The following is a 20,943-nucleotide window of genomic DNA, read 5'->3' as shown; positions in this document are numbered from 1 at the left end:
ATGGGTTTAATTTTACAGAACTGTTATGTTTCATTTTTTGCGTGTAACCTTGTTGCACAGGACTGCTTTGGGACCAAGCAATGCAAACGTCACAGCCCTGCATCTTTTCAAGAGAACGATGACACGTCTTTGAAAAGTTGGTCCCTTTCGATCTGCAAGATTGTCGTCTACATTTTTGCCTGCACGAAAGTTCATCTCTTCAATCATTTTTTGTGGCTGTCTTAAGACTGCCACTCACTTCCTCAGCACATGAAGGCTGCGGGCGCGAGGGGTGACAACAGCGTTGCTCTACTCCACCTAACCGTGGCTTTACGGTCTGACAAACCATCTGGACTGAAGGGGTTTTAAATAAGTGTCGGTTTGGTGATACAAATTCTCTGAGCGGCAGGCAAGCGGAGGGGCAAGATACAACGTGTTTGGAAGTGTCAAAAAAAGACGAATCAGATCAGAGGAAGAAGGAAGTAGAAAGCTGACTGTAAAGAATGAACTCTTAAGAATACACAATTTGTTGTGGGTGCCCTTGAAAGAGAGAATGTGTGCGAGTGTGTCCGCGCGTGTTTGATTTCTTCATTTTATAAAGAAATGTCTTTAAGACTACCTCGAAACTGGGACTTCAGCACCCTCAGAGCTGAAACTGCCAGGATAGGTGAGTACCACTGTTTGTGTTTGTGTGTGTGACCACTAGCTTACTTTCTATTCTGTTATTTGACACACATTTATGTGTGTAATTGTATTTGGCATCGGCACAACAGGCCTATCAGGATCTGAGGTTAGATGGGACTGACTGACTGACTGACTGTGTTTTGTATGTGTGTGTGTGTGTGTGTGCGCGCGCGCGTGTGTGGCCTAGGGATGGTTGTGTTTTATATGAAATTAAATTGACTAAGATGTAATGATACAGATGCTGGCATCAGTCTGTAATGTACAAAACATTAAAGTACAAAACAGTAGTTGTAAACATTGTTGACAGTGAGGGTACAGATTGTACCCTAAGGCTACACAATTCATGTAAGCATTATGCGAGACTTCTAATTTATACATGTTTGACAATTATTCCTTGTTCTTTGGGGGTTTTATAGTAAAACGATAGTAAATATTATATCTACAAAATGATATGTTTCATAATACCTGTTAACATACTATAAAGCATTGGTCTTCAACTGAGTGAGTCTCCTTCAAATATAGTTATTAAAAATTATATTAGCCATCAAACAAAAATGCACTAATAATGAACACAATTAAAACAAAAAGCATGAAGTTCCTACATTAAAATCTATTCAGTAAATTTAAAATGGCATGTTAACAGTATGTGACTGTGTTAACCAAAAGTGATTATTTTAATGTAATGTACTGTATCTATGTAGCGTAACCATCATAACAAAGTATGTAAATCCAGTCTAAATTCAATACATGTGCTCTGCTATTCTCTCTATCCATTATGGGTCCTTGGCCTTAAAAAGAATGAAGACCTCTGCTATAGATACAAGCATTTAAATGCTGTAATATATCATGTGCACACATTAAGCTTTAACAGTGACAGTTTAATGGTGATATCTGGATCATCTGCATGTCTGGTGGAGATGTAAAGCATTTGTGATTTCCTCTGTGTGCAGTCTTCAAATGCTGAAGGCAGGAAGGCACATTCATTCTTGGCATTGGTAGTAAACTGCAAACTGTTTTATGTTAAACAGCATTTGGTGCATGCATGCAACCTATGCAGAAATGTGTTTTAATTTTAACATTTCAATATATCAGATTTAAAGACATTGGTTATCATACAATAAAAAATGCCTGGCTATTTTTATACCAGCGTTGGGATGAAAGGTCACAAACCGAACTGTTGGTTGTACCACCTGACACAGGGGTCAGAATCAGAAGAGCTTTTATTGCCAGGTATGTTTACACATACAAGGAATTTGTTTTGGTGACAGAATGTAATGGGTACAGCCCATTAGGCTACATTAGTTTTATTTTCAGTATTTGAGAGAGCCAACAATGGGTGAAAACAACCCAGCATTTTTAAAGCGTAATCTCAGCAGTTTCCTGGGACAAAATAAAGGTTGTGTGATGACCTAAATTTACATATAGTATGTCATTTCTGCATTTCTGATTTGGTCTTGTTTCTATTTTACTGGAACTCTGAAAATTCTGCCTTCCCCAAACTACATTTTTAGTATTTTTTTAATTGTAAATATTATTTTTTGTTTTGGTAACCTTGGTGTTTAAATACTTAAAAATAAGATACTTTGGCAGTATTTTATGTTCGAAACCTTTCCTATACAGACATTTCACAAATATCAGTAGTTGTTGGGATGTTAGGATAATCATAAAACTTTTTTGGATGTTCTCAAGGTAGTACAACCGCACCGTGGGTCTTTACAAGTTAACATGTATTAACCGTAAACATGATATCACATCAACCAGTGAACCCCAAGTGGTTTTTATGGCTGAATGAAAAGTTTTCTCTCAAATACTTAAAATAAAACAAAATTACATTCTGTCACTAAAACAAATTGCTCGTATGTGTAAACATACCTGCCAATAAAAGCTCTTCTGATTCTAGTACTCCTGTGTCAGGTGGTGCAACCATTGATAAAATACCATTTTTTCTAGTTTAACAAACACATTTTAATTTTATTTAAAAAGTATTTTATGAATTTAACATCACAGGCAAAAGCTTACCAGCATCCAAGCAGAAATCTGTTAAACATACATTTAGTGCAGAGGTCAGGTGGTGCAACCAGAAAGTCAAAGGGTGCAACCGCTATGAATTCCCCTAAGAAATAAAAAATTTACATTAAAGGTCCCGTTCTTCTTGTGTTCTTGAAGCTTTGATTGTGTTTACAGTGTGCAGTATAACATGTGTTCATGTTTCACATGTAAAAACCACATTATTTTTTACACAATTTACCTATCTCTATACCACTGTTTTCACTGTCCTAAAACAGGCTGATGTCTTCCTTAGAACATGAAGTCCCTCCTTCAGAAATACGAAACGAGTTCTGATTGTGTGGTTTGTTTAGTGTGTTGTGATTTGATACCAGCTTAGCTTTCCGTTAGCTTAGCTGGCGACTGACATATTCCTGTAGGCGGAGTTTAGTCGAAAAACTGTTCTACTGACATCATTAAAACAGGAAGTAGAGGGCTGTAGTCCAAACCGGCTGTTTGCTGTAGGTTTTGAAATGGCGAATTCTGTTAAAGCAAATATATCGCCTGGCAGTGAACTTTGAGCTTTATCATTTTACAGGTATTATTTATGCTATTAGCAACATTACACACTAACTAGGGTTTAAAAAATGGGATTAGAAATAACGTGACCTTTAACACATTTTAATTGTATTTAAAAAGTATTTTTATGAATTTGATATCACAGGCAAAACATAACATAAATTTACTGCAGAGGTCAGGTGGCGCAACCAGAAAGTCAAAAGGTGCAACTGCAATGAAGACCCCTAAGAAATAAAAATGTAGTTTCGATGAATGCAAACTAAGGTTGTCTATTATTGTTATTATACTTTTTTATTTTGTTTTCAATGTATAGTTCTCAAATCTTATATAATCTTATATCTCTTTATAAGTTGTTATTAAATATTTTCAGAAATTTTAAATGCCACTATCAAATAAACAAACAATCGACATGAATGCATTAAAACGTATTAGGCTACTGAAATGTTCAATAAACAAAAGTTTTTAAACACATTGTTCCTGACTCAAAAAATGCATTACATCTATTTTAAAAAGATTTATAGGACCCTATTTTGTCATTGACCCCTATATATCTGAACCTAAATACATAGGACAGTTTTAAAGGGTACCCAACCATTTTAACATTTTTAACATTGTAGGTTATGTTGTGACAAAAAGTGTTATTTAGCGTCTTCGTATTAGTCAGCCTTTTCTTAGAATTTGCAGAAATGTTTTCTTGACATTTCATCAGCTAACTTGAAGTATTACCTTTGCATGTTGTTGTATTAAATGAGATCCTATATATTCTAGGCTGTTATTGGCTGCTTTTCCTTTATTACTTAGTCATTTCATTTATAAACATTATAATTAAATAAAAAATTTGTTTTGTAATGAAAATAATTCATATGTTGAAAGGTCAAGTGAATCAATTCACTCAAGTGACCCTTAACCTCTTAAATGGTATTGGTTACAAGGAAATGTTAAGTACTGTACTGTAGTAGTATTCTGCTGGGTGTGAGCCACTGAGCATTCACACGTTTACACCTAAAGCCTGACGCAAAACTGCCACGCTTGACACAAACCACTTTCTGCGTCTCTGATGTGATCTTGCTGCTAATTCATGGGAACTCTGAACATTCGGCGTTCCCCTCACCACAATCAAAGCTCCCCTGATCCCAACGTGTGTCATAGAAATGGGTGAGGTCTGAAGCTGAGCAGTGTGTGTGGGCCTGTGGTCCAGGAGAGCCGTGCTCTCCATCAGGGAAGATGTAGTTCTCAAAATAGACCAAAGAGACTGACGTTAGGTGGAGATCTTTCAAAAACGCTACTTCCTGTGGCTGATGAGGCAGTAACTTCCTGTTTATCTTACCCGGAAAGTTCCCTCTCTTCGGCCCTTTCCTTTCAACTCAATGAGTTGCAGTGAATTAAACAAAAAGGCTTCAAGCTGCTCAATCTTTTCGACGCCATCTCTTGTCAACTGCAAGTCAAAGAGTGCATGCTTTAATTGCACTATAATACATGTACTGTAACTGTAAAGTGTTCCTGTAGTTTACTTAGTAGAGTATTGCGCTAACAGCACAAAGGTCATAGGTTCGATCCCACAGGTAATATATAAAATGTATAGACAGAATGCAGTGTATAAATCGCTTTGGATGAAACATCTGCCAATTGCGTTAAAGGTGCAGTGTGTAAATTTTAGCAGCATCTAGTGGTAAGGTTGCGAATTGCAACCAACGGCTCAGTCCACTGCTAACCCCTTACTTTTGAAACGCATAGAGAAGCTACAGTAGCCGCCGCCGGAAATAGTTTGTCCATTAAGTGCTTCTGACATGGTGGCACAAAATGGCGACATCCATGTAAGGGGACCCTCGGTGTATAGAGATAAAAACGTCTCATTCTAAGGTAATAAAAACATAAGAGTTTAATATAAAAAGGTCTTTATACACCACTGATAATATAGTTTTGTATATCATTTTGCATTTCTGTCAAGAGATCCTTTTAAAAATTACACACTGCACCTTTAATGTAGCTTTAGTGGTGGGTGCTCATATGAAACAGATTGTAGTGATGGATAAAGATAAAGATCAAGTACAAGTCATACCCTACCTTTGCTTAAAATGCTGGGTTATTTTCAACCCACCTTTGGGTCAGAAAGGGACAAACCCAGCCGTTAAGGTTAAATTAACACATACCAAATATATCTGACCTAACAATGGGTTTAAACAACCCAGCATAATGGGTTGAAACAACTCAGGATAGGTTAAATTAAATGAGTAGTCCACTTTAAAGATGGGGTCCACTGACCTATTATAGTAGGAAAAAAATACTATGGTAAGTCAATGGACCCCATCTATAAAGTGGACTACTCCTTTAACCAAGCGGGTTGGGTTTGTCCCTTTTTGACCCACCACTGGGTTTAAAATAACGTAGCATTTTTTTGTGTAGCACTTTCACAAATGGGTATTCTCTACTTTTTAGTCATCCCAAGCTCAGGAAGCTCAGGAAGACCACCATTAAAAAAGAGGATTTTCTAATCAATATTTTATAATTTTAAAAATGGTAAAATTGATCCAAAATAATATTTTATAATATGAAAGTGTTCGTTTAGCACCTGGGTAGAACCTAGGTCATGGGCAGTGTTGGGGGTAACGCATTACAAGTAACGTGCATTACGTAATAATATTACTTTTCTGAACTGACGAGTAAAGTAACGCATTACTTTTTAAATGTACCTTTGAGTTACTTTTTTAAAAAAGTAATGCAAGTTACTTTTTTAGTTTAATTAATTAGATTAAAAAAATGTACTGAATTAAACTAAACGTAGTCACGTTATGCACTTTATGCGTACACGCTTGTGTGGGAACAGTTTGAGTCAGAAACTGAGATAGCGGGCCAGAGCTCAACATTTTTGTGATGAAATATGCAATTTCTGAATGCAGAACATTTCGGTCATAAAAAAACATGCAAGGCCTGAAAAAATCAAGCCTCAGCCAAGAAAAAGTAATGCAAAAGTAATGTAAGCATTACTTTCCATGAAAAGTAACTAAGTAACGCAATTAGTTACTTTTTTGGGACTTAATATTGTAATGCATTTTCTTTTTAAAGGTAAATTTCCCCAACTCTGATCATGGGTATCCAAGCATACATACATACATACTGATAAAATGTATACTTTGTAATGCACTGTTTGTAAGTTGCTTCCGATAAATGCATTTGCATGAATAAAAATTCCGATAAAAATGTAAAAAAAAAAAAAACTTTAACAAGTGGTTAAAACAAATATAACTGCAAACTCCACTAACCCATCTAAATTACAAAGTTCAGCTTTCTAGATGCTGTTTCAGTTCCTATGCCAAGTTGAGAATGAGTCAATGAGCCATTATAATCATTTGACCTGCTGATCATCACTTAGCACAGCAGGAAAGAAAGCGCATAAAACTGTTTCATTTCACTTTCCGACTACTTTAAAGTCACATAAGGACCTTTAATCTGACAGTAGTACATTCACGACCAATCAGATGAGTCTTTGCCATGCAGGAAACTGCTGGGGTCTGTTACCATTCAGATCACCACATGACATTTTCATGCATTAAAAATAAACTCGCTAAAATTTGGGTGATGGGTAATTTCATTTTCACGCGGCACAATGGTCGCGGGCTCTTGTGCGAGTTTCTGTCTTAGTTTCTGTCTGCTTGTTATCGTTTATTCACTCAGCTCGATCCAAGAGTGTTATGCCAGGGGAAGGAAGCCCTGGATCCACTCACACTGGTTTTAGGAAATCAATGGAGAAACCTCTAAAGACGGGCTGGCTGAAGAAGCAGAGATCGTTCGTGAAGAACTGGCAGCTGCGCTTCTTTGTCTTGAGAGGAAACGTCCTCACTTACCACAAAGATGACAAAGAGAGTGCTCTTCAGGTATGAGACAAAGACATACAAGCGATATAAATGTTATGTAGAAGGCTTTAGATTTTTGTATGTTTATGAATATAATCTATTTATCTATTTTTGTGTCTGACTTATTTACCTATTTTGTGTCTGGCTGTCAAATACATTTGGGCCCAAAGAAGGCCACTATGCTTTTAGATTGCATCTTTCTAATTAAAAATGATTAAAAAATACATTCTTCATTACAAATATTTGAGTAAAAACACTAAAACACCAGGTTTTACTTGGTTTGGTACTTGCACGCTGTAAACTTTCAAAACTTATGGCTTATAGTATCTAAGTGACTTAAAATAGTGCAGTATTTTAATTTCAAATGTTTTGCTTTCATTTTTTTTGCATCTATTTCTAAAGGCATATATTCAATGGTCATACATTTTTAGACCCTACTGTACTGTATGACATCAATCGTTTCTCAAACGATTAATAACCAATGACATTGACACTGAGATGTTTATGCAAATGATCTTAAAAATTCACCTTTTGCCTTTATTTTCTGCCCATAATGTGTGATTCTCACCGCAGGGTACCATCCCTTTGTTCTCGTGCCAAGTAAATGAGCTGCCGTCGAATGCAGATGATAAATTCCTGTTTGAGATCGTGCCAGGTGAGATTGTGTCTTTTTACATCATAATAAACATGGGATAGCTGTTTGCATTATCAGTGAGTATGATCTAAACAAGTAAAGGGGCTATACATGTAACAAAACAATGTTTGGTTTAAAATATCTATTTTACATTTAAAGTCACAGTAAAATCAGTTGTCTCTGGTGCTGCAGGTGGCAGTACAGATCGGGAGCGGGATGTCTATGTTCTCATGGCGACCAGTCAAAGTGAGATGGAGGAGTGGGTGCGCTCCATTCGCAAGGCCATTGCATCACGATCTAGTGAAGGTACTACTGATGTCATATAAACATACTATTAATAAAATAGGCATTCTCTCTTTTTTTGCGTGGGTTGGGAGGGGTTTCACTAAATCTTTATCATTCGTATTTCTAAGCAGTCTAAGAGTCTTCGATGTTGAGATTTTGTGAATGCCAACTAATAAAAAAATTTGCATTGTTCACAATTATTTCATTATTATTCACCACTGTAATTCATTGAATATTTCTATAGATTTATAAAAGTCTATTTAGAGAGATTTGACTGCATCTGAGGGGCGCAAATTCAAAATAAGTGTTATGGAGTGTCGTGTGTTGCTCGTGTTTTCAAAAAATGTGTTTGTTGCATCATGTGAACCATGTGCATCACGTGTTTTGTCAAAATAAGTCCCTGCTGCACATGCGTCAAAACCGTTTATGATTAAACAGACGCTCACGTTCACAAAATACACGCAAGACACTCCCTTAAAGTTGCAGTGTGTACATTTTAGCAGCACATAGTGGTGAGGTTACGAATTGCAACCAACGGCTCAGTCCACTGCTTACCCCTTGCGTTTGAAACGCATAGAGAAGCTACGGTAGCCGCCACCGGAAAAACATGTCATCGTCGGAGACAACTTAGTAAAAAAGTTTGTCCGTTAAGGGCTTCTGTAGAAACATGGCGTCACAAAATGGTGACTTCCACGTAAGAGGACCCTCTGTGTATGTAGATAAAAAGTCTCATTGTAAGGTAATAAAAACATAACGGTTCATTATGAAAAGGTCTTTATACACCCCTAATAATATAGTTTTGTATATTATTTTTCATTTCTGTCAAGAGATCCATCTAAAAATTACACACTGCACCTTTAACAGTAAACTCTGATTACGTATGAGATTATGCGAGTATTTGGCAAACGCAAGCGTTTCTTTTATCATAAACCCTTTAGACGTGTCTGCAGCAGGCACTTATTTTGACAAGACAAGTGATGCACATGATAACTCAACGCGCAGAACACATATTTAAAAAAAAGGAACCACACACATGACATGTTGTGATGAATTTCGCATGGAGTGCCCTCAAAAAAAGTCACCGGCCGCCACTGTCCAAAACAATGCTAACGCAATGCTCTACATATTAAGTTTTAGGAACGCTATAGCTTATAGAATATATAATAAATATTATATTTCAGTAATCAATTAGTCATGTTTCTCTTTCAAAGTATTTGGAAAGAGTCTCCCAGACATCATGGAGTACGAAAAGAAATTCGGACCACACCTGGTGCCCATCTTGGTTGAGAAGTGTGCAGAATTTATCCGGGTGCATGGTCTGCATGAGGAGGGCATCTTTCGCTTACCGGGTCAGGACAACCAGGTGAAGCAGTTCAGAGAAGCCTTTGATGCCGGAGAGAGACCGTCATTCCCCAGGTAAACATTCCCACCTGTGGATCTGTGAGAAAAGCACTGGGATGTAGTAGTTAAAACAGGGGTTCAGGCACATCCTTAACTAAAAAGTGTACAATAATGTTATATGGTGTTAATATAAAACCATGTTACTTTGGTACCATTCTGATAAATGTATAGGAAGGTCTAAAATGGCATTAAGATTGTAAAGCATCTGAAAAAACATGATGTTTTTTTCCTAGTAAATGCATGCCACATTATAGATTAGCTTCAGAGTAAAAGTATCTGCTAAATGATAAGCGACCAATAATCAAGATCATCTTTCACAAGCGAAATTATTTCACGCTTGAGCCAGACAACAATTGGTTTTCAAGCCTCTATTTTTGCAGTGTACACACGAAGAAGGTTTTAATGTGGATAACCGCACTGTGCATGACCATTTATGGTGAATCACACAGCTTTTTAAAGGAAGTAACGTAGGTAAAAGGGTTTGACCTAGAAAGTCTGAGTTGAGAGATAGAGCGAGCGAGAAAGAGAGAGAGAGAGATACAAAAGCACAATATTTCAGAGGAACCTGGTACACATAGTTGATGTGCGGCTGAGCCACATCCTGTCCTGACTGAAAGAGATCTTGCCATTACTTAACACACAAACTCATGAACAGATGCACGAATGTCACATGCATTTTTACTGAAACACTAACAAACATCTCTAACTAAGATCAAAATGATTAGATTGTGACTTTAATGAGTGTCAAGTTTATATTTTGCACCTTCCGATCTGCAGTGACACAGATGTCCACACGGTGGCGTCCTTACTCAAGCTGTATCTCAGAGAGCTTCCTGAGCCTGTCGTGCCCTGGACTCAGTATCAGGATTTCCTGGACAGCACATTGATGCTGGATGCAGCAACTGCAGCAGTGAGAACCAAACCACATTTACAAAGACAGGTATCAGATGAGTAATCACTCTTTGACTTCCTGTTGATTACAATCTGATCTGTCATAGGGCAAAGAGAAACTGGAGAAACAGATCAGTCTTCTGCCGAAAGTGAACTACAACCTGTTGAGTTATATCTGCAGGTAAAAATCAGACACTGATATGTGCAAAACAGAACAGTTAAAAACAAGCTTATTGAACATTTTTTTGTTATTCCAGATTTCTTTTTGAGGTCCAGAGGAATTCAAAGGTGAATAAAATGAGTGTGGAGAATCTGGCCACAGTGATGGGAGTTAACCTATTCAAACCTCAGGTGGAGGACGCTTTCAGTATGATGAAGGGTCAGTTGTTTTGTTATGTTAGATGATTTTAATATTTAGCAATGAAAAGTTTTTTTAAGGGGTGGTGTTGTGTAGTGGTCAGTAAGGGTCAGGGCTGAAAACTTTTGCTTGATCTCCACAAGGAGCCACTGTTGCAAAACACCTACCATCTGCTTCAGAGGGATTTTAATTGTGATAAAGTTCATACCCTTTTTGAATGGGGGCCAGTGACTTCTTTTTCTAAGTCACTTTTAAAAAATGTATTTAGCTTGTCATGTGTGTGGCTTGTCATGTCAAAATATGTGTTTGCTGCAGACGCTTCGAATGGGTTTATGATAAAAGAGACTGTGCCAGATAACCGTTTAATATCATGTTTAATCTAATCAGAGATTAGTGTTAAGTGAGTGTCTTGCGAGTATTTTGTGAACATGATTGTCTCTTTTATCATAAACCCTTTGGACGCGTGTGCAGCAAGCATGTATTTGACATGACACATGATGCACATAGGTTTACATGACGCACCGAACACATATTTTAAATTCCTGCCCCTCAGAAGAGAAGTCCTGGCCACCACTTCCACTTTTCTATGGAGATCATGTAAATGTAAATTTACATTTATTTTATTTACATTATGTATTACATTTAGATGTATTTTATGAGTATTGAACCAATGACTTGGATTGTTAATGCCTTGCTATATCCGTTGAGGTATAGATAATGACATAATAATGGCTATAATAGATATTATCCACGCACAGTAGTTTAATTGTTGGAACACACACCCTTCTGACATCACAAGGGAAGCCAAATTTAAATGACCTATTTTTTCACATGCTTGCAGAGAATAGTTTACCAAAACTAAGTTACTGGGTTGTTATTTTTCTTTTTTTTCTAAGTTAATAGAAGCACTGGGGTAGAGTTCTCGACGGGTTGGGTAAAAAATATAAGCAAATGAGTCGGGTCGGACCTCGGGCTTAATCTTTTACGCTCCTTGAAAAAAATTATTAATCATCACTGCTGTTCACGGTAAAGAAAGTCTGGTCTGGCTGCTGCGTGCAACGTGCATCACAGAGATGGGGCGGGGGACAGCAGTAAGCTCCAGGGCTGATCAGCAACGGATCCAGACCGGAGCTGCCGGCTTCGGAGCGGATCCGTTGCGGATCCGCCCCGGAGCTTATTGATATCACTGCGTGCACCCCTGTTGCCTGGAGCAGAAGAGTTGCAGAAAAGTAAACTTGCCGCAGGTGAATTCACCGTTTCTTGCTACTACAGGAGTAGAAGCCGCTGCTGCGTACATGTTTGAGGTATTTTTATTTATTATTGTTTGATTTTTATTTAAGGCATATTTATGTAGCCCCCAGTGTAAAGTTTAAAGTTTATTGTTTCAGTTGTTTGTATTGTTAAAAGGCACGAATATTAAAGGTTGATTTGAATTCCCTTCTGCTGGTCATGATAATTAGCCTACATGTATGAGAAAAAAAAGCGTCGGGCCGCGGGTCGGGTTCGGACAGATCATTCACATTGATGTGTCGGGTTACATCGGGTCCGGCCACGGGCCGGGTTGGGTCGGGTTGTAATTTTCAGGCCCGTTGAGAACTCTACACTGGGGACCCAGTTATAGCACTTAAACATGGAGAAAGTCAGATTTTTATGACATGTCCCCTTTAAATGCACAAATTGCTTTGGATAAAAGAATCTGCCAAATGCATTAATGTAAATGTTATGTAAGTGTATGAAGAGCTCAGATGCAAAACCTTGTAAGGTTTATTTTTTGTAAATTAGCTTTTTTAGGCTTTTAATGGATTATGCCAACAAACCGGTATTCTTGAATCACCAAAGGCCTGAATTAAGCAGATTTAAATATTTGATAAATGCATAGTATATGCAGAGAGCATTCGGGTAATCACATTATCTATTTTTTGACAAAGGTGGCGTTTAGAGACTTTAGCATCTGAGCTCCTCAAATTATATATATATATATATATATATAATTTGAGGAGCTCAAATATATATATATATATCAGTTGCGACTTGTGATGCTCATCCGAGGGCTGCAAATTCAAAATATGTTTTCGGAGTTTCGTGTGGTGCTTGTGTTTTCAAAATATTTGTTTGCTGCGTCATGTGAACCATGTGCATTACGTGTTTTGTCAAAATAAGTGCCTGCTGGCTGCACACGCGTCAAAACCATTTATGATAAAAGAGACGCTCACGTTCACAAAATACACGAAAGACACTCCCTTAACAGTAAACTCTGATTACGCATGAGATCATGCGAGTATCTGGCAAACGCGAGCATCTCTCTTATCCTAAACCCTTTAGACGCGTCTGCAGCAGGCACTTATTTTGACAAAACCTGTGATGCACATGATCAAATTACGAACCATGTTCTTGTTTGTTCTTCACACACAGGAACTCCCATGATACAGAAGGTTATGACGGTGATGATCAGACACCACGAGCTGCTCTTTCCACCATCTAAAGACAAGCTGCCATCTCCACTTCCCAGCAAAAAACACAAGAGCAAGAAGACCAGTAACCCTCGCAGTTTTGTAGGCTGGGAGTCTGCTGAGGTACGAATCACAACATCTATCAGAGCAGCTTTCAGAAAACAAGCAACTTATTTAGTAAGATGACATGATGTGCATGGGTTTGAGAATTAGTGGCCGTTTGACACAGTTTTAAAACAAAAACTGTAAACTTTTTATGCATTTTGGCTGCTTGTTTACATAACCATAGCGAATGAAAACTTAAAGTGACACTGCACTTTATTTGGAAATAAGCTAATTTTCTATCTCCCCTAGAGTTAAACAATTGATTTTTATCATTGTGGAATTCATTCAGCTGATCTCTGGGTCTGGCGCTAGCACTTTTAGCATAGCTTAGCACAATCCATATAATCTGATTAGACCATTAGCATCATGCAGTGTGCTGCAGCCATGTTACATCTAGGGTTGCCAACTTTCTGAAATGGAAATAAGGAACGGGGGGGGGGGGGTATGGGTGTTTGCCTGGGTCCGGTGACATGCCCCCACGGAAGAGAATTTTGAAAAAAATAACCCCTGAAATGAAGACTTCTGGTGAAAATAGTGGAAACTAATTGATAAATTTAGATAAATATATTTCATACAATTTCGTAGGCCTAAATATTGAATGAATAGCAAAGTATGCCTAATAAGTATACAAGACGGAACCACATAGACGTGAAATATAAAGGCTATCATGATCATTTTGCCAACAATGAACCATGCTTTTGTTAAGTTTATAATACGCCCTCTTCAAAGACCCCACCCTTTTTAAACCTTGAGCTATCTAAATCCATAAGTATTTAATAAGAAACCCATCAGAAATGATTTACACATTATGGAGCGGGACACGGGAACAGAGGGAGAGCACTGGAGAGAGATATATGTGGATTGTTAAGCGAAACCTGTGCTATCTCTTTTAATATAATCACTTTCTTATCAACTATATTTGAGCTTTAAAAATCCACATAATTACATACCATATGAGCCTCTGGATACGACTGACGGACAATGAACCTTGACATTGCTCCATCCTGTGCCCGCAGATTTTCGCTCCTCTTGTGATTATCTCCTCATGCGTGCTGCTTAATATCACACACTCCGCCGTGACAAACAGAAAAAACGCGATGGCATATGGTACATTTGTCCTTGTATTCATTGTCCCTCACGCATTCCAGCCACGGGTAGTCATTTTCCCATTCAATTCTATATTTTTGTGCTCGTTTCTTTTTCGCCGGCTGCTCGGATGCAGTCATTTTTACATTTCCCGCTGTTGTCACTTGTCGTAATCGTTGCTATGATACGTGACATCACAATGACTGAAACGACCAATGGGGCTGCAAGATGTTAAAAACGCTACGCTGATCATAGACAAACAGAGGGAGAAATTACCGCACTGTCAGGGTTTTCTTATACAAATGACGCGGTCTTCGTTCATGGCTGACATATAAGCTATGTGTCTGTCATGTATTTGCACTGAATAAATTTTCATAAAATACGGAACAAACTGCGTTCCGTATCAGTTCAATACGGAACAAGAATTTTATGTGTCAAATACGGGACGATTCCGTATTATACGGAACGGTTGGCAACCCTAGTTACATCAGCAAAGTCACTGATTATTACACCAGTTTGAGAGTATAGGTCCTAACCATATCTGTCTAGAAAATCACAAATTTTAATTTTCTGTCGGTCTTAGTACACGATGTAACTACAGAAGAGTCAAGTTTTAAATAAGAAAAAAATCTAAACTCTTTGGTTATTTTTTGGCGTGATGCTAATTGTCTAATCAGATTCAATAGATTATGCTAAGCTATGCTAAAACTGCTAGCGCCAGACCCAGAGATCAGCTGAATGAATTTCAAAACGGTAAGAATCAAATGTTTAACTCTAGGGAAAATGGAAAATTTGCATATTTTCAAAAAAAGTGGAGTGTCCCTTTAAGAAAAAGTGCAAGTTTGAAATAAAAACAAAACAAAAAAACAATGCTGCTAATGCTTCTGTATAAACAATGAAAACACAAATCTGTTAAAACAATGACAAAATGCGCATGCATTTTATGTGTTTGGTTTACTGGTAAGTACTCCACAATCATAACAGCAATGGCAGCCTACAGGACAGTGTTTGTGCTACAAAGTTTTTACCAAAATTCTAAAAAATTGACGCTTTATAGTCTAGCGTCACTTGTTTTTTTAACCTACCTCATCTTTTATTTAAGCGAATTGCTCATTGCTTTCTCTGTTCTGATACTGTAGTTTTTATTTATTGCTCTGTAGGAGAACACGTATGTGTGCAAATGCATAGTTTCTTAAAAATGTAACATTGCCATCTACTGGCCTGGCACACATAATACTGTGTTTTCATGTATCTGTGCCATTTTCGCGGATCAGTGTAAACACGAAATGCTTTAACTACATTGGCCCACTCAAAACTTCAAAAACACAAAGGAAAAACTCCCATTTTCAAAACAATCGTTTTCGTGTGAACATGCCCCTATTTGGAATGGGGTCATGTGGTTTGACAGTATTTACTGCTAGTCAAGGTTTCACTTCCTTGAAACCTTCATAGGTTGCTTTCACACCTTTCGTTGTTATCTGTTCACACCACTTTTTTCTCAAAGTGTGAGGTATCGTCTCTCTCCGAGTCTCCTGAGGAGGAAGAAGCAGACACACCCGAGGATGAAAGCAGAGACACGTGCCCATCAGAAGTCAGGTCAGACGATGCACCTCCTTCTCCTTCTGCATATTCCCCCATCACCGACACATGGACCAGCAGCCCCAGAAAGCGGACGCAAACTCTACCCAGCTTGGGCTGTCCCCCCACTGTAAAAACAGGCCGTGAACAGGGTTGGGATCGCTGGAGCAGGTTTCAGGAGAGCTTTAACGAGAGCGACGAAAAGACGCTCTCAGAGGACATCTTTAAAATCCTTGACCTCCAGAAAGTGACGCTCTTTTCTGGTGGGCAGAAAAACGAAAACGATAAAGCGGAATTAGATAAGGAGCGAGAGAACACAGGTACTGATGGTGTGGTGAAACAGACAGATGCTCCAAAAGCACAGGTTCAGAGCACAGGCCCCTTGCCCAAGTCACAGATGAGCAAAGAGGCGAGCGTGCCAAATTTGGGAAGAGAGAAGCCAGACGGTGGAAATGCTCTGCAGCAGAGCAATGCAGGGGAAGCGGAAAACACAGCACACATCATCAAAAGGTATGGGCCATGTAAAAATGTACCTCTGTTGATATTTTGATCATGCTAGGAATAAGTTTCAAGCATTTAACCTGTTGCATCACTACTGGATGTTCTGAAACCATTTTTATACAAAACTGTATTGGCCTTATAGTTTTGTGGGTTATGCCGTGGTCACGCTAGAATTTTTTTTATTCTAAAATTTATTCATACACATGCGAATGCTGCAAACCAGAAATGCAAGCTCATGGTAAAAATGTTGCATTTACTGTGTTACAAAATTTAAACTTAGTGACCTTTGACCTGTAAAGTCGTATAGGATCATGTGAAGATGTGTGACCAATAGATGATCTATAATGTGCGTGACTTTTTGCGGTGGAGGAAAAAACAATATTGCATTCTGTTTTGAAAAATAATATTAAAACAACAATAGCGGTGTAAGCATGTCAAAATCTATAATGTCCAAATAAATTTTTTAGCATATCATATTGACTAATATTTGCAGAGAAATCCCACCATAGGTGGGTTTTGTGTTTGTGCTACTGGCGAACAATAGTAGTGCAATACTTTTGAAATATTAGCTAGAAAGGGATTTTAAATCGAAATCGATCGAAATTAAGTCACAACCTCGAACTTCGAATTAAAAAATGGAATCGTCGATGCTGCCACCCCCCACGTCACGTCCGCTCTGCTTGCCAAGTGGAAAGTGCCAGGTCGTTTTTATTTCAGTTGCTTAAGAGTTATGAAAACAGCATTTAAACATGACTTATTGGGGTATAGTCTCACAATCTCGTATGACGGTAATAAAAGCGCGTTTTTAAGGTGCAAAGTACTGACAGGAAGTTTCATTTTATCAGGTATGTGCATGTACCAGATTTTTCCACTGGCAGCATGACTAACATGGCAGGGCATCTCTGGGTTCAAGGTCAGATATTATATTTCATAAAAGTCTAGTCTAAAAATGACAAAGCAACCTGTTCTTTTAAAAAAAAGTAAAAATCGAGAATCGAATTGTGACGAAAATGTAACCGAATCGAGGATTTGGAGAATCGTGACAGCCAATTAGCAAGAGAGAGAGTGGCTTTATGGTTTTTAAATATAGTTTAAATGAATTTTACCCTTAATTTACTTAGTCTAACTATTAAAATATTAAGATTAGACAAATAAAATATGAATTCTTACATTTCTATTTCATTAATAGCTCAGACAAATCATAATTGGCTCTGGTCTGGGGGGGCAGTGCCCCCCTGCCCACCGAAGTCTGCCTATGGGCAATAAATATAGTAGTATAGTATAGTATCGTTCTTTAGTACTTTAACAGTTATTTAATAAAATAAAACATTTAAGATATAAGGTAGCCCTGGTGAGCAATGCAATGTCATTTAATCCCTTTTGTATAGATTTGTATTAATTGTGAATGAGCAAAATCCTTTATACATTATCTTTAAAAGTTTTTAAAAACACACTTATTCGTTTTTTCTTTTTTTTCACTTCTTAGATTAATAGTAAACTCATCAAAACTATGATATAACACATTTGTAACTTTTCAAATGATTAGTCACCCTCATAGTAAATCGAGAATCTAATTGAACCGTGACCTTAGAATGGAAAATGTAATTGAATCAAGGATTTGGAGAATCCTAACCCGATCAGCGAGAGAGAGAGAGAGAGAGAGAGAGAGAGAGAGAGAGAGAGAGAGAGAGAGAGAGAGAGAGAGAGAGAGAGTGGCTTTATGGTTTTTAAATATAGTTTGAATGAATGAATAAACTATTTTGCCCTTAAGTAACTTAGTCTACCCATTAAATATTAAGATTAGACAAATTCTTACATTTCTATTTCATTAATAGCTCAGACAAATCATAATTGGCTCTGGTCTGGGGGTCAGTGCCCCCCCTGCCCCCCGAAGTCTGCCAATGATTTTCGCATGCTGTAAATATTGGGCAAAAATATAGTACTGTAGTATAGTATAGTATAGTATAGTAATTTAGTACTTTATCAGTTATTTAATTAAATAAAACATTTAAGATATAAGGTAGCCTGGGTGAGCAATGCAATGTCATTTAATCCATTTGGAAAGATTTGTATAAATTGTGAATGAGCAAAATCCTTTATACACCATCTTTAAAAGAGATTTCTGTGCAGACCTCTGCAAATATTAGTCAATATGATATGACATGCTAAAAAATGTATTTGGACATTATAGATTCTGACATGCTTACACCGCTATTGTTGTTTTTAATATAATTTTACAAAACAGGATTATGTGATATTGTTTTTTTCCTCCACCGCAAAAAGTCACGCATGTTATAGATCATCTATTGGTCACATGTCTTCACATGATCCTGTACGACTTTACAGGTCAAAGGTCACTAAGCTTAAATTTTGTACCACATAAAATGCAACATTTTTACCATGAGCTTGCATTTCTGGTTTGCAGCATTCGCATATGTATGAATAGATTTTAGTATAACAAAAAGTCTAGCATGACCACGGCATAACGTGTTTTAAAAACACACTTATTCATTCTTTCCTTTTTTCACTTTTTAGATTAATAGTAAACTCATCAAAACTATGACATAATACATTTTTAACTTTTCAAATAATTAGTCACCCTCATAGTATGTATACCTCAAAGTCACCTGTTGCCCAGATTCAGAATAAGTTCTCTGGACATTTTCAGCACATCAAGCTGCTTTTGAGGTCTCACCTTAAAATGCTCTTTCAACAGTATTGAACCCTTTTCTTCATTATTCAGTCATCCATTAAAAAATACTTTAGTTTTCTAATGAAAGAAATTAATGTGTTGGTTCAATTATATTTTTTGTCAACAAACGTAGTTTCAAACATTTAGGCAAAAAACCTTCAGATTAAAAGATTTTCAAGATCACAAAAAACATTTAAAAAACATGCAACTTTTAAACAATAGTGTACTGTATAAACATATCTAATTGCTTGTATTTGTGTATAATCTTACAGTCTCCAAGAGAAGAACAGAGAGCTGGTCGCTACAGTGGCAGAGCTGCAGGCAGCTTTAGAGGCAGAGCGACGCAGCAAAGCTGCATTAGAAAGTTTACTGCGGAAAGCCGAGCGCAGCAGGGATGAAGCTCTTACACGCAATGAGCAGCTGAACATTCAGGGGTTCATTAAAAGGCCCACAACTGGACCATCATAGTGCCAACATCAAGAAAGCGCCGGTCCTTATCCTAACTTCTCACGAATCTTAATGGACACCTTGATCCTATGAACTGCACTGAATAACATCTATAATGTACATCTCATAGTTCTGCCTATGATGTGACAACAGTTGAATGGATACGGTACAGTATGTGACACATACAGAAATTACAGATTTGCTCTAGTTATTCAGTTTCACATTCAGACTGATCTGTAATAAAAAACTTGAACTTTGAATATTGCAGTATTAGCCTGAGTATGTAAGAGGTTTATAAATAGTATTTAATTACAGCCTGTGAATTTTTTAAGGTATTGATTGGTGGATCTCTAAAGATAACTATCAAAAAATAACCAGCAAAACTGTCTCTACATGTCCACTGGTGCTTAAGATCGCTTAAAGGGATAGTTCGGCCAGAAATGATGTTGAACCAGTGATTTGCTCGCCCCCGGGCTGTCCGAGATGCATGTGTCCATCGTTTTTCAGACAAACACATTTTCGGATATTTTGGAGGATGTTTTGGATCTTTCGGTTGATTTAATGTGGAGTTGCGGGGTCCACGACCTTCAGGTTCAGGGGGTGTGCATCCATCCTTCACAAAATAAATCCAAACGGCCTTCTGAGGGTGATCCGCAGGGTGTTGTTGTGGAGATATCCATATTTGAAGCTTTGTAAACGAGGATGGCTACCTTCCGGTAGCGCCGCCATCTTGGACTCCTCTGTATTCAGTGTATTAGCGTAGTGTACGCACTTTTCTTAGAACAGAGCAAAAGCAGAGTAACCTCCGTACGCTGAGTAAAGCTCTGATCTTGAATGCGGACGTGACTGGGATGGCGGATTTACCGGATGCGAGTTGTTTTCGTTTGTGGGGTTTTGAATGTGGATATTTCTGCGGCGAAACTGCGTGGGTTACCATCAGAAGGCCTTTGTTTATCATCTTGGAGCCGTTTGGATTTGTTTTGTGAAGGATGGATGCACATTTTTTGGACTTGGGGGTCGTGGACCCCATGGCTTCACATTTGATTGGCTGAGGGATCTAGGACATTTTCTGGAATGGCTGAGGATGTCATCGTCTGGGGGATGATGGACATGTGCATCTCGGACGGCTTCGGGGTGAGTGAATCATGGGTTTGATATCATTTTTGGCCGAACTATCCCTTTAAGACGCTGTAATTGCAATCTTTTGGGGAGTGTCTGTAAAATATACGAAGAGCTCAGATGCAAAACCCTCTAAGTGCGTCTGACATGTTTTCTTGTAAATTAGCATTTTTATCAGGCTCTTTTGTTTAGGTTATGTTATTTCACTTTAATGGCAAGGTTGTTAGTCAGTAATTGAAATGTCATTTCATTGGTTTTTAACAAATTTGATTGTCTTTTGCGGCAAAACCCTCTAAATGCATGCATGCAAAAAGTCT

The 20,943-nt window shown here is 37.8% G+C and overlaps 1 protein-coding gene across 2 annotated transcripts; it reads left to right on the top strand.

The window, feature by feature from the left end:
* Nucleotides 1-101: 101 nt before the first annotated feature.
* arhgap25 (Rho GTPase activating protein 25) lies at nt 102-19,767 on the top strand. Of its 2 annotated transcripts, none has more exons than XM_055198797.2 (11): nt 102-646; nt 6,901-7,100; nt 7,653-7,734; nt 7,906-8,019; nt 9,210-9,414; nt 10,177-10,309; nt 10,398-10,471; nt 10,548-10,669; nt 13,061-13,221; nt 15,794-16,377; nt 19,333-19,767. In XM_055198797.2, exons 1-11 carry the CDS (start codon nt 583-585, stop codon nt 19,526-19,528), a joined length of 1,935 nt encoding a protein of 644 aa, XP_055054772.2. In that variant the 5' UTR covers nt 102-582; the 3' UTR covers nt 19,529-19,767. The 2 variants fall into 2 exon arrangements, with proteins under 2 accessions (XP_055054772.2, XP_055054771.2); XM_055198796.2 differs by having other exon boundaries at nt 7,888-8,019.
* The last annotated feature ends 1,176 nt before the right edge of the window (nt 19,768-20,943 follow it).

The sequence above is a fragment of the Misgurnus anguillicaudatus genome, chromosome 22, assembly GCF_027580225.2.
Source record: "Misgurnus anguillicaudatus chromosome 22, ASM2758022v2, whole genome shotgun sequence".
Taxonomy (NCBI): domain Eukaryota; kingdom Metazoa; phylum Chordata; class Actinopteri; order Cypriniformes; family Cobitidae; genus Misgurnus; species Misgurnus anguillicaudatus.
Note: the sequence above shows the minus strand (reverse complement) of the source record. Positions and strands in the feature narration are given on the sequence as shown.

Coding starts and splice junctions, on each gene's coding strand:
- arhgap25 (XM_055198796.2), top strand. CDS start 583: ATGTCTTTAAGACTACCTCGAAACTGGGACTTCAGCACCCTCAGAGCT. Junction 7,101..7,652: donor ACAAAGAGAGTGCTCTTCAG/GTATGAGACAAA, acceptor TTCTCACCGCAG/GGTACCATCCCTTTGTTCTC. Junction 10,472..10,547: donor CTGTTGAGTTATATCTGCAG/GTAAAAATCAGA, acceptor TTGTTATTCCAG/ATTTCTTTTTGAGGTCCAGA.